At 40.2% G+C, this 14,648-nt stretch overlaps 1 protein-coding gene across 7 annotated transcripts in view; it reads left to right on the forward strand.

The window, feature by feature from the left end:
• The window catches only part of FAM185A (family with sequence similarity 185 member A), a 184,088-nt gene that overhangs the window by 27,563 nt on the left and 141,877 nt on the right, over nt 1-14,648 (forward strand). For all 7 annotated transcript variants that reach the window (XM_025192530.1, XM_025192533.1, XM_025192531.1 and 4 more), the window contains one exon: nt 8,410-8,451. In XM_025192530.1, the coding sequence (XP_025048315.1) occupies nt 8,410-8,451 (42 nt within the window). The remainder of the gene's footprint in view (nt 1-8,409; nt 8,452-14,648) is intronic.

Genomic DNA, 14,648 nt, shown 5'->3' on the forward strand with positions numbered 1-14,648 from the left:
TGAAAACCCCTGCCGGGTTATTTCAGATAACTGGAATTTTTACAGTAACTGACAATCCCCTTACCCTGTGGATGCCAGAAAACAGAGCTTTTTACTGTACCACCAACTTGTTGAATTCTGTGGAAACTGCCTGTTTTTACTTAACACTGAAAATGCTCATTCTCCCACAGATTCCTGTAAAAGAAACTCCCTTGTCCAATAGAGTAAATGAAAAACTCTTTTTATTCTAAACTTCCAAAGTAAATGTCAGCTTTTGGAATTAAACCAGGCTTTCCAGTAGATACAGGCGTGCGGGTATTTTTAAAATGTATTTAACAATTAGTTTATTTAGTTTTTTTTAAGTTAATGTCCAATACATTGAACCAATATATTAATTTCTACCAAAGCAGATTGTAACAAGATGGTTCCGGTTATGGAATGTTCAGTGTGTGTGTGTGTGTGTGTGCGCGTGCACGCATACATGCAATGCATGCAAGCATGCATGCATGCTTGCATACATGTTCAAAAAAGCTTATTTAGGATGTTGCAATGACAAAATGGAACAATAACAGCTATATACTTAAAGGTAAATCGCCATCATGGTCCACGTGCCAAAAGCTGTTGTAATTTCAATAAGGAACAGCATGACTAGAACTGTATCCAAATGAAACAAATATTTCTTATGTTACTTCATGCTTATTTTCATGTAGCTCTTCTTAAACTGGAACACTTAACACTGACTAGATTAACAACGGTTCCTTTCACAAATGTTTCTTTAAAAAACAAAAGTAAAACTGTATTCAAATATATTCAGTAGTGTGTGTGCCTTTAGTAAAAAAATTAATTCCCTGTACCTGTGCAGAGCTGTATAAGAGTCTTCATATTTATACAGAATATGTTATAATAAGTGTGTTTAATCCGATGGTGAGACTTTAAGGCAAATTTAATTTTAAAATTACATTATTTTAGTAGTAATCTTGCAGGTTGTTAAAAATAGCAGTTCAACTTTTAAATTTATTCTTTGCCACTTGTTTATGTTTCTGTTTTCCTTGGCTTGAAAAATGTCCTACACCAATCATTTTCACTTGCGTTTTTCTAGACTTCCTGACTTAGTCCAAAGCTTCAGTGTTACGAACATTTTAAAGGAATGTGGAAATATTTGTTAATTAACTGCTTTTTTAAAAATTTTGTACTGAAGGATATGTCTACACTGCCATGAGAAGGTTTGATTGCTACACACATACATAAAACCAAGCTAACTTTAATCTAATTAGCTCAAGTACCAATAGCTAAGACAGCACGCACATTAGCACAGAGTTGTGCAGCAAGCTTGTTAGGGATCCTGGGTAGATACTTGGCAGCTGAAGCCAAAATTACTCAGCATCAGTGCTGCCAGTACCAAAGTAAATTGGATTATGTCTAGCTCATGTATGTTTCAACATGCTCCTATCACAGTTATGCTTGCAGGACAGATGTACCTTAAAGTTCATGGCAAAATTAGATAAATACTTTATTTAAAGCCTTAGGGACAGATCATTTTCACTTGTAATGAATTTCATATTCTGGATCTCTACAGTCAGAACATAGTTGCAGTGTTTGCATTGCAAATAATTCAGAGGAGCATTTCATTGTTAATTAAATCTATTGATTCCTTGTAAACAAAGTTTGTGACAAAGTTAGGTAAGAGCTTGGTGCTTCAAAATGCAGTAAAGAGAAAATTCTCCATATTTCAAAGTTAAAGCACTTCCTCCATTTTATGATTTAAAGTCCTGGTCATGTGATAAGAAGCAGAGTAAAGACTTCAACAAAGTTTGCCTTGTTCTGAATGTTACTGTTCTAAGGAGCTACTGTAGTAGTGTGACTGAGGGAACATATTTGTGGGAGGTGCAGACACAGCTGCTGCCGCATCAGCAGCCGACTGTATTGCTGCAATTGGCATCATAGGAACCTGGTGCTACCTCATGCATTGGCAGCTGCCTAGGATGCAGATCTGCCCTGCTACATCTCTGCCACTGTACATAGCATATTGAATTTAGTGATGCTTAGAGAGCAACCTGTTACTTTTTAGTCAAAATGGAGTGAAAATTTATCTTATAATTCTTCACTAAGTCTTTGTATTGCTATGAACATTGGACTTTTCATGAAAGCCAGAGCAGACATGCTTCCTTAATGAAGGCAGATACAAAGACTTATTTAAAAAATTATTTTTTTTCTAGTTCGGTTTTTAAATTTAGATCTTGACTTTTGTTTGCTTGTTCTTTATTTTATTTCCATTTCTGTGTTATTTTCATTTTCTAGTCACTAACATTTTGTACCTGTTTTTAGTGTCTTCTCAGTAGAATTTCAGATGTTATAGAGATTTTTAGCTCTTTAAGAAGCTTCACATCTTAAATACTTTTCTTAGTGAAACATGGCTTACTGACATCCTTTCCATAAGAATGACACAATCTTAAACACTAAACGGATGAGCACGTAGCCTATACTCTATACCCAATACCACTTTCTAACAGGAAATCAAAGTAGAAGAAATGGTCCAGTCAAGGTATACTCTTGTTTTAGGAGCTGGAACTTGTGCTCACAAGACTTCTAATTGCTTTAAAAATTCCCTTGCTTGGGTGTTTAAATATGTCTAGAAAAGCTAAAACCTATCGTAATTTGAGGCTCCTATTTTTGAAAATTTTGGCCTTCATGAATATGAAAATGTTTCCAATTTAAAAAAACTAAGTGTAACTCCTTGTTGCTAACAGTGAAACAGTTTTGTTTTGAAACTTAGAGAAATCGTTATTGAAAATGCCATTTTAGTTCCAGCAAACATCTATGTATGTCTTTTATTTAAACTACATTGGGTAGCCCCTCTGACGTCAGTGGAACTACTCATGTGAGTAAAGTTATATATATGCTAAAAGATTGCACAGTCGGGGCCTTAACATTATTTTTATTTTTTTTACTAGAAACAGATTCCTGGAGGAAAGAGGCTTACAGGGACTGAGCACAGTTGGACCTTCCAGGCTAATTCTTAGTTAACAGGAAGGCTACAGGTCAGAGATCCAGTCTTGGCTGCACAGGACTGTACAATTGCACCTAGAGAGTAGTGAAGATAGCAAAGCCTTGTAGGGCTTCACTGAAGGGATATACGTTCAGCTTCGCCATAGCCCTGTAAGATTCAGCCTGATATAAATAAGTGAAAACATGTTATCTTGGCTGAAATGTTTTGCTTTACCTGATGAACTGATTTACCCACCCATAGTGCATCAACATGTGGAAAGGCTAAATGGAGCCTTATAATCATTGAACTTGGCACAAATACTTGAAATACAAAGATAAGTGTTATACATTCTTACTGCAGTTTATGGTACTAATGTATGTTAAATGATCATTTAAATATTCTAAGTAAGTATTTTCAGTAGTCTGTTTTTAATGCCTCCAAGTAGAGACTGTTCAGACAAGTGCCTATACCAGTGATTCCCAACTAGAGTGCTGTGGCCCAGGGTGCCTTGAGATCCTTTCAAGGGTGGGAAAAAGGGCGGCATACTAGCAGCAGCGCATGCCACCCAAAACCAGAGCCTGGCTGACCAGAGCCATACACCAGCCGCTGGCCAGGCTTCCTGCTACAGCTGCTGCAGCTGCTGCAGCCGCTGCAGCCCCAGGAGGCTCCCAGGACCCCAGGTAAGGCTGCTAGGGCCAGTGCAGTTGCTGGACCCAGCCTCCCCATCTGGGGTAATCTGCCATGCGCTAGATCATATGTGCCATGGGCATTCTCCAGGGACAAGTAGCAGTGGCACAAGGTGTGTCACTGCTTCTTGTCCCTGAGGAAACAAACACTCATCTTGACATGCCCATGGATTTCAAATTAGAATCCTTAGTATTAAAAAAATATCTGATGTGGTCTTTCTGAGTACTTTGCAACAAAAGATTGCTGTTATTTTTCTGTAGTCAAAAAATGAATGAAAACTAACAGCTGGTATTTTCCGTGGGGTGATGCAAGTCTAATGATGTTGAGAACCAGTGAACTTTACAGTACAAAATCAAAGCTATGAAGGACTGAGATGTGAATTCAGTCCCTTCTCATGCTCCCCAACATGCCTTCACCCTTATAGTCCTAAAGGAATCAGGACGTCAGAAGCAGTACAGTACAAAAAAGAAATGGTACTTTTTCACATCCAGCACCCACATCTTGAGGTTGACCTCAAATTGACCTTGACATCGGGCTTGAATTTTAATAGAGAAACAAGGTTATGTATGCAGGAAAATATTCTAATTATTGTTCAGAAATTATAGAAAACATTGAAACAGTAAGCCACTGCCATCAGTGATATATTTAGTGTGCCAGAATGTGGTATTTACAATAATCCACCACAGTATTTTATCCAATGGGACAGAATAAGGAAACCAGTATTTAAGTATAGTTAAATATCCCCCTGTCCATGTATTGTACATCCAGGCTGAAGAAGGGCTGGTTAAGCTTAAAAAAAAAAAAAAAAAAAAAAGTTCAGTTAAGCATTGTTATTAATGGAACAACTGTATGACTTGGTATGTATAAATCTACTTTTATGGAAATTGCAAACCACAGTGCAGAAGGAAATGTGGATCTGATTTAAAACAATTTTATACCATACTGGTGTGCATGAAGTGATGTAACTAGCATCTGTCACATGAACAGTGTTCCTGATAAAGAATCCAAGAGTGCAGGTAAAACAATTCCAGGAGATAGTGTATGGGCAGTTTTTGAGACTGATGATAACAATGGGAAAAGATGAGAGAGAAATCTTTAATGTCTATAAACCCACAAAAAGTGCTCAAAGAACGGAACTGTTCCAGAAACTAGAATTATACATGGTGCAGAATTATTGTAGATGATTTCAGCCTTTTTGGGTTAGTGTACTCCTGGCAGCCGGATGTGGAGCAGTGTATCTCCAGCAGCCAGACGGGGGGGTCGGGGGGGAATGGCACGTGGCCAGATGCCAGTCGGGGGTGGCATGTGGCCAGATGCAGAGCGGCAGTAGCCGCTGCGTGCAACCTTCCCCGCCCCCCCATGTCCGGCTGGCCAGGTGGCTCCTGCACAAGATGCATGGCGGTGCTTCATCCGTGCTTGCCTGCACATACCCCCTAGGGCCTTCTCAAGTACCCCTGGGGGTATGTGTACCCCCAGTTGACAACCCCTGATGTAACAGAACAAGTCACTGAAGGATGTAGCACTGTCAAGGTGATGGATACATTGGCATGATCCTAAAGGAAATGATTAAAAATGCAGTATTGATAGATGTATGGGAGAACTCCAGAATAGCAACAAGATTTGACTCCAGGGGGAAGGAGTTCCTCAAGAATAGACTACTCCTGTTATCAGAAGGCCTGGAGGTGATATGAAAGAATATAACAGGTTGCAGTGAGTGACCGTCGAGCACTAGACATCAAACTAAAAACAAGACAGAATAGTCAGAGAGGAAAAGGTGTGGAAGCTAAACATGAGACTATTAGAAAACGAACAACTGTCCAAGGAATACGTAGTGCTATATAAAACCTGGAAAACTGTGTAGAGATATTTTAAGAATCCCTGGAATTGGTAGAGAATGATAAAGAAGCCAATAGGAGAGTCCTTCCGCAAAGTAGGACAAAAGGAAGTGCAAAGGAAGAGATGAGAACTGAGACCCCTACAGGGGGAATTAGAGAAGTGGCAAAAACAAGCAGTACAAGGGGAAGACAAGAAATAAGAGATTGCAGAGAACAAGAGAAGAGTCAACAGATGGTTTAGGAAGAGGGCAAAAGGGATCTTAACTCAAGCACCATGGACTGAAGAAGGATAAACATGGAGTAAATCAGTCTCAGTCAAATTCAAAGAAGCAAGAAAGGAACTGCTGACATTGATGAAAGTAGAAGGAAAATGAGCAATGAGTCAGAAAAGTGCTGGAAGTGGCACAATCCTACTACAAAGAATTATTTAAAGGTAGGGGGACAGGTGAAACAAAAGCCCAGTCATTTGCAGAGGAAATTGTGCAAAGAATAGATGAAGAAGAAAGAGTGGAGATAGAGAGAGAAATCACCCAGAAGGAGGTGCATGAAGCAATGGAAAAACTGAAGAGGGGAATACTGAAGAGGGTAATCCAGGTTGAGATGGATTACCATGTGAATTTTATGAGAAATTTTGGGGATGTATAGGGAAAGGCCCAGTAAAACTATTTAATAGCATGTGGGAGCAGGGTGAAATAGATTAAAGGTTTGTGGAAAGCATTGTAGTCCTCATCTTTAAAAAGGAGAGAGAGAGAAACTAGAAAATTGGTGATTAATTACGCTGCTAAATGCAGATTATAAAATCTTCACAGAAGTTGTGGGCTAAAAAATGAGACCGTTTATCAGAGCTGATTCACGAAGACCAGACGTGCCATATTATGGAGAAGAATTGCAGATGCATTATGGTTAATAAGGGACACACTGAGGGATAGAAAATGCCTTGGGCCTAGACACCCCCAGCCCACTGTGCAAGAATAGAGAAGTTCATGGTACACTTTGCACTGTTAGAAGGGATCAAGAAGATATGGGAAAATAGTAAAAGCCTTGAAAGGAATATAAGTGACAGAATAACAGAAGTGGGGAACCTGACTGAGAGTCAGTCAGCCCAAGTATGGAAGGGGGTTGTGGAAGCACAGGCAAAGACACAACTTGTAGAAATTGTGTGGATAGCAGCACGAAATGTATTACCTGTACGAGAGAGGTTATGCACCTGGGGATTGCACAGATCAGAAAAGTGCCCGAGGAAAAACTGTGAGAACATGAGTCAACTTACCATGTGTTCTGGGAGTGCAGATATGCAGAGAAGGTGTGGAAGAGGGTGGGGAGGTTTGCAAAGAAGACCCAGTGGTATAATGTATTGACATATGAGATGGTGATATACGGACTGGACCAAAGAGGACAAATGAGCCAGGAACTGAGACTACTGATAATGTGCATAAGAGTGGCCATCTGTAAGATGCGGAACCTGCTGGAGCGCAAGGGACTATTCTTCACGCCATGAGAATGCGTGCAGCTAGCCATGCATGAACTACTATGGTATATTGAAAGGGATGAAGAGGAGCTGGGAGCATCGAGCACAATGAACAAGTAGAAATTAAAAGACTGGGAAATGCTGTTCTGGGAAAATTCTAAGTGGGAGGAGGAAGAGCAGAGGGAATAACAAAAAAATGGATTGGGAAACTGATGAAAGTATGACAGGTAATACCATTTGTTAAGACAGATGTTAAAGGATATAAATGAGATTTTATTTTGGTTTAGGGAAGTGATATATAAAGTGATGTAAACTGTTTTCTTTTTAATGGGGGGGAGATTTTGATTTTAATAAAAAATAAGCTGTATCAGTTAATACTAGTATACTTGTTACATCTCTCTACTTCAGCATACTGTTCTACATACTTAGCTTCCTATCAGTGGTCAACTTTTAGAATTTAAACTCTTTAATATCTCAGGACCAGATCCCTGTGAAGTGTTGTACACTCAAATCATGCTGATGTCAATGCTAAGGATTGACTGAAGATGCTTAACCACCGCAAAAGGAATGCTCTGCACCCAGCAAAAACAGGCCTTTCTTTAGCAAATACTTTCTTGGTATAAGGAGGAAATAAGCAAAACATAGAGCAAACTCACATTTTGCTAAATAAGTTCAAAGCACTTACCAGTTATACTACTGTACTCAGTGGTGATACGTAACCATGTTTTTGAACAAGCAGTAAACACATGATTTTCTTACAATAAAGTGGTGCCATTAGAAGGTTTATGACTTCATTTTACTGGATTCCTTCAGAACAGGGCACATATGTTAACCTGATTACTTGTACAGCATGACATTTCAGAGGTTTGAAGAGAATAGTATGGGAATGTGTAATGACTCCTTGGGCAATTGTCCAGGAAGCAGCCCTGCAGGATAAAAGAGAAAATCCCATCCTGGAAAAAAATCACTGCAATCACCATGTGCGCCCTGGAAAATATCTGTGCTGGAAACTGGAAACTTTTTGTAGTTAGCTGTCTGTAGGCCATTTTATTGCACATCATATTCAGTTAATTTATCAGTTATATTGCTGCTGTAATCATTGCACAAGAAGTAAAAGCTGTCCCAAAGTACAATTAAAAATTATTGATTTTTACACACACAGTGCCCTTGGCTTTTTTTGTTCATCTGATCCTACAGGATTAAGATCACTTTCCATGTCTGGAATTCTAATTTATAAAGCAACTCTGTGAATATTAAGCAGCATAATTTACACTGATGACATTTTATTGATTTGTATATGCAACTTAAGCAAAAGTATGTAGAATAGCTTTTTCATTAGGGTCAAAGAGTGGAACCTTAGCCTGCTGCTAATCTCTGATATTTTTGAATGAACTGAAAAAAATATACAATAACCTTCCCTTATCATTAAAGCACGAACTGTTTTTCTTTTATAGGTGACATCACCATTGAAACCAAAACAGGAAACATCACAGTAGGTATGTTCTACTTTCTCTTTAAATATAGCAACCATCCTGATTTAATTTTTGTCCACCTGTGGTACAGAGTTTGGGCAAACTACATGGATTACTAATAGTGTTAGTATTTTTTTAAGTAGAAAGTGCTGTCTGTGATTTCAAGTACAGAATCAATTTAAAATTGGTTTTCTATTTCATTTCAGCTTTGAAAACTGCAAGAAAATATTTTGATATTAGGAAAAACTTTACAGAAATCTTCAAGGGCATTTTAGAAATGTATACAATCTTGATTTAAAGTCTTAAGTGCAGAGAACTTACCTCAGCACATTGTATTCTGTTTCAGTGTTTAATTACTGTCACTGAAAAATTTATGGTTCCTTGCTGGTTTGAATTTTGTTTTACAAAACATTCAATCATCAAAATGTAGGGCTGGAAGGAACCTCAGGAGATCATCTATCCAACTCCTGGACTGAGGCAAGATCAAGTATAATTCAACTATGATCAACTTGCTTTTTAATCTAATAAGTTATATTCGATGAAAAATTAATGGGAGGGATTTAATTACAAGTACTATGAAATCATCATTTATTTTATGTCTTCCGCAAAGATATGAGGAGACGAAATGCTTATGATGTAAATTCTTTTCTGAACAATATGCTTTTGAATATTAAAAAATGACAGTTAACTGCTACTATTTCAGCAATGATTTTTATTGTCCATGTAACCCTTCTGTCCAGCCCTGGATGACAGTAACAAGGGCCAGGTTCAAATTTAGAGGTTTAACACCAACTTTCCAAATCTGGCTCAAGCCCCCACCCAGAAACCTAGGAAAACAAATTTTAACTAGGTATTGTAAAATGAATTTACTGCCTCAGTCGCAAGCAATGTTAAACTAAAACAGGGTTTATTACAGAGGGAAAGGGAACATATGTATATGTACGCACATGCGTGTGCATACACACTTAAAGAAAACATGAGTGACTGGTGCCTCTTGAGTCGGGGGGGCGTGTGCCAATCAGCAAGCAGGGGTGGTCCCTGGTGGCCTATCTCAGTCACCTAAAAGTGGCTGTGCTGCTTCTGGAAGTCCCGCAGCCACTTTCAGAAGCGGTGCGGCATCTTCTGCTGGCAGCCCCACTCCCCAGCTGGCACTTGCAGGGGGGGCACTGGTGTGGCTGCCTGCGCCCCTGCTCGCTGGCTAAACAGGGAGCGTGGCCTGACAGGCTGTACTGGCACGCTCAGGGGGTGCACGTGCACCCCCGTGCACCTCCTACGCGTTGTCACTCAAAGAAAACCTTTGTTTTTACTTCTGATAAACACACTGGTGGATTAGAAGGCATGTTAATATGACTAGGGTGCCTAAACATAAAATCACTTTCTGTCTACCAACAGAAGACAGTTTCCTTAATTAGCTCACCCCAGTTCTAAACATTAAGAAGTGCCTGACAGTTAAGAGCCATTTTATCTTGCAGATTTACATGCCTAAATGATTATTTACACTTTACTTTCTCTAAGGAGACCATAAAGCTGATTATTCTGATTTTCAGCCTCTTTGTGGACATTTTTAAAGGTACTTTTTAAAGGCCTTTCAGGAGTGGTTTGTAGCTGGGGGATAATGGGTCAGTTAGGATGATTATTTTTTATTTACTTAACACTTTTGACCTCAAACTCTTAAAATATTCTATGGAAATAAGTAAGTATTAATTTTTCTGTTATGTACATGAGGAGACTGAGGCACAGACTGGTTAGTGCATTGTTAAGGATCATTAAGGTGACATAGTGACAAAGTCAGGAAGTAAGCTCAGATGTCCTCCCTGACCTCTTATTGAAATCATCGTACTGTGTTACTACCATGGTGATAAATATATTTTCACAATGGACATTTTTTCCTATGTGTACAAAGTTAGTAACAGTATTTAAAAAGAAAAAAATGATTTTGTCTAAACAGGGATGGCATTTATTCATTAATTAATGTACACATTATTTCTATCACTGACTCTAGATTCTTGGTAGTGTTGAAGTGATGTTGTTGCCATAATTGTCCAAGAAATATGAAAGAGAGAAGAATTCTTGTGGGTGATATCTTTTATTGGATCAATGGTATGGTTGAGATTATACAAGTCTCCCTGAGAGATCTTCCTGAGGTGAGACATGAAGAAGGGTACTCAGTTACCTGAAAGCTTGTCTGCCTATCCCAGGGGCGGGCAATTATTTCGGCTGGAAGGCCGCTTAACGAGTTTTGGTGAGCTGTTGAGGGCCACAAGGGTAGCCACGCCCTCTGGTCACCATCTTGGGATTGGAAGTCCTGCCTCTAACCTCTGACCTTTGCCACCAAAAGTCCCTCCCCTTGGGCTGGAAGCACACCTTTTGGCAAGAGGGTTTGCCATCTTAGAACTGGAAAAAAAACCAAATTGTATACTAAAAATTAAAGATTGATAATATATTTTAATTTAATTTAAAAAAAATTATCCTGATTTGTGTGTTTGTGCTGTGTATATATAGAAGTGATTGCATAATAGCTCAAGATAAAATCTTACTCTTCTATGTTGTGTGGGATGTGGAGGCATGTGGGGGTGCTATGGGTGGGTAGGTTTGAGGTTTGTGGGGATGAATGGGTGGGTATGGGGTTTGTGGGGGACTGTGGGGTGTGCATGTAGCAGTGAGCGGGGCTCCCCCCAGAGGTGTGGGTATGGTATTTGTGGGGTATGTGATTGTGTGTGGGGGATGGTATGCTTGTGGAGTTTGCAGGAGAAGGTTTGAGGGTATGACCTGTGCCCCCCTGAGCAGGTCAGGACCTCCCGACATACCCTGCAGTGCCTCCCTGCCACTGCCAACAGCGCACAGCCCCAGTGCTCCCCATGCTCTGCGCCTGCTTTGCACCACCCAGCTGTGGCATGTCCTTCCGCCCCTGGGCATGCGGCAGGGCTGGGGCGGTTCCTTCCTGCTGCCACTGCTGGCCCCAGCCCTGCAGTAGAAGCCAGGACCAGCGCGCACAGCCCCACCTCTGTTCACCTGGTACCAGCTCCAGGCTTACTAAGCCGGGCTGAGCAGCAGCACCAGGTAGAAAGTGTTGCTTGGCATGGGGGAAAGCGACCACTTCACCTCGCCGCTGACGGGCGTTTTTTGGTGCCGCTGTCCGGAGCCTGCGCCATGCCAGGCAGCAGTGTGGCTCCATCACCGCTGCCTCTCGGCTTTCCTGTGACTGCTCCGCATTGTCACTGCTGCTGTGCTGGGCAGCCCAGAGGTGGCAGTGATGCTGTGGAGACGCAGGGCAGCCCCACGCGGCCTCCGGGTGGCTGCACCAGGAAGCGCTAGTGAGGGGGAGGGGCCAGTTTTGCCCCACACTAAGCAGCAGTTTGTCCCATTGCTGCAGTTGCTAAGCCCGGAGCCGGCACAGGGTGCACGAGGTCGAGGCTGCGCGCACAGGTCCCCGCCTGTAGTGCAGGCCTGGCACCAATGGCAGCAACAAAGGAGAACTATCAGAAGTTTAGGGGCATAACACTTGACTTCAAGATACAAATCTGACACAAGACAGCAGGTAGAAATGGTGCTGATCAGTAGTTTTTTGTCCCTGCAGAAATGCACATTTATATTCACTAGGAATCGAGCAACATTTTTATTATTCTAATGTTGGTACTTTTGAATCCTCCTCTACCCTTGTTTCTTGCTTTCTTCCATTCTTTCCATTTTGTTTGGAATTAATTTTTGGCTACTCTGTTCTGAGACATGTCTGAAATGTATTTTTCTCCTTGCTGATCAAGTTTTTTCACTGTGAACTACAGGTGTCTAGTACCTCACAGAACTGGACCCTTGAAAATAAGCATATTGAAACAGGAGCCAAGCTTCAGTGAAGCAGCATGTTTCCATCTTTTGAACAAAGTGAGGCACAGAAGGTGTCACAGAAAATAGAAACCATAAAAAAGTAACAAGCCATGCTAAAAGGTTTAGTTTGGTACAACTCAGAGTGAGTTGTAGTTTTGCATTTCTGAACAGCTATGCTGGAAACTTTCTACTATGACAAAATAATATGTAGCTTGTAAGTTATTTGTTAATTTAGATCAGCCTAACCTTTTTTCCCTCTCTTATCTGTTTTAAATCACTGCTTGAAATGGTTGGTAGGATACTTGTCAGAATTCCTTACAGTTTTACGAAGGACTAGTGTGCCTAAATCTTTTCAATTTATATTTGGCACTCTTGCTAGAAACTCACTTGTTCTTTGTTGTTATGTCTTGTTCCCATTAGACCATTAGATGTTTTTTAGTCTGCTGCCAGGACAAGTTTCCTTCTCCCATCCCACTACTTGCCTCCCATTATAGAAACACGCACTTTTATTTTTTAGCTAGAACATGTTCTGAGAGAGAAGAACTTTTGGACAATTGAAAACAGAAGAAAAATAGAGAATATTGTGACATCCATGTTGGTTCAGTTGGACAGGAACAACTCCCATCCTGTTTGGAGTGGTGTATAATAAGCTTATTTCCAATAGGAAGTGGTGGGTTGGCTTTGAAAGCAAGACTTTAGCCCTCTTTAGCCCTAGTACCCTGAAGCAATAACATTTTAGGCTCCATTTCCTTAGAAGCTTTGTTGCCACTTTTAAAAAACCCAACCCTTAAATCTTGAAAGACACGGAGCGATTTTGCTTCATGCTCCGTTGTTAACGTGCTGTGCATGTGGAGTCCCTCACTGTCTCAAAACTGTACTTGAACCTTTAATTTTCATTAGGTATAAACTTGTATCAAAACCACATGAGATATGTGACATTTGGGTACAAACTTGGAAGTGATCTGAGCTGTCTGTTGCTGTTAACATAAGTTTGTTTATTTGACCATTGCTTGCAGGTTTCCCAGAACTGAAACACAAGACCAAGAATCCATATACAGATTCAGTCTTTCCAGGTTTTACTACTTGTGAAGAACAAAAAAGAGACTTACAGTATCTGCAGCATAACTGAATGAGGAAATTACATGCATCATATTGTTATGCTATTTTCACCAAACATATGTTCAGCATGATAATCTGGGTTTTTAACTCCACGCTTCCTCTATGTATGGCAAGCTGCATTTTACAGGGCCTGCTTTCTGAAAGTCAGAATGCATGTTTTATTTCTGGGGGTTCCTGTAAAATGATTTAAGCACCCAGATGTGAAACTAAATCCTAATTTGGAGAGTTTGGGTTTTAAAATACTCCCAGGGTTTTAAATGTTGTTGTTTTCCTCTTACTAAAGCTAATGGAAATCTCTAGCAACTACTGCATTTAAGTCTTTGATATAAAAATGTTGCTTGCCCTTCCTTACATGTCATCAAAATTGCTTGTATCAAAATATTCTTTGCACCCCAATTACTTCAGACATTTTAAGTTCCTTGTCCTCCTTTTCATGGAACTTTACCTTTCAGCCTTTGCCTACATGTCAGAACTAGGTCTCTTTTATGCTCTGCCATTGACATCTCCATACTTCTTTCATATGTCTCTGAGCCCTCTTCTGCACTGTGTTCTGTGCCTAGGATCATCATGCCTATATTCTAGGCTAGCAACTTTACAACATTGCATGCTCTCTTAAAAACTCATCTCTGTCATTTCACTGTTGAAAAGTGAGAATGGAAGAAGTCCAACTACAATGCAAGTTTTCTTGCACCTTAGAAGGGCAAAACGTGTTTGTTGCTTTAATACAAAATATAGCCAGTGTGCTCTTTTGATCTTATTGTCTAGTTCCTAGTATAATAGAAGCTTTGTCTTGACTCGGGCATCTGAGCACTACTGCAGTACAAATATTAAGTAATGATAGTAGGGGCATAGGTTGTAGCCGTGTTGGTCTAAGGACATAAGCAGACAAGGTTCTTTTATTAGACCAACTTAAATAGTTGGGAAAAAAATTTAAGCAAGCTTTCGGGTTCAAAAACCCTTTGTCAGGCTAAGGAAGTTTCAGCAGTTGGTATGTGCTCTTCCTGGATGGAATGAAAAGTAAAGAAGCCAGAGGCTGGTCTGGTATGCATACAAGATAGGCAGTCAGTACAGATGTAGATTGAGGAGTCAGAGAGTGAGAGACGGGCTGGGTATGGGGGAGAGAAGGGGGATGAATAGTGGAGAGGTACCTGGGGAGTCAGATGTCAGGCAGATTATAATGTGTCATAAATTCAATGTCTATATTTAGTCCATGATTTTTAGTATCCAGGAGGTTGATGAAGTGGAGTGAACTGAGAAGTGCTTTGTAAGTTTCCTTTGAG

Source organism: Alligator sinensis, unplaced genomic scaffold (assembly GCF_000455745.1).
Source record: "Alligator sinensis unplaced genomic scaffold, ASM45574v1 scaffold896_1, whole genome shotgun sequence".
In the NCBI taxonomy this organism is placed as follows: Eukaryota; Metazoa; Chordata; order Crocodylia; family Alligatoridae; genus Alligator; species Alligator sinensis.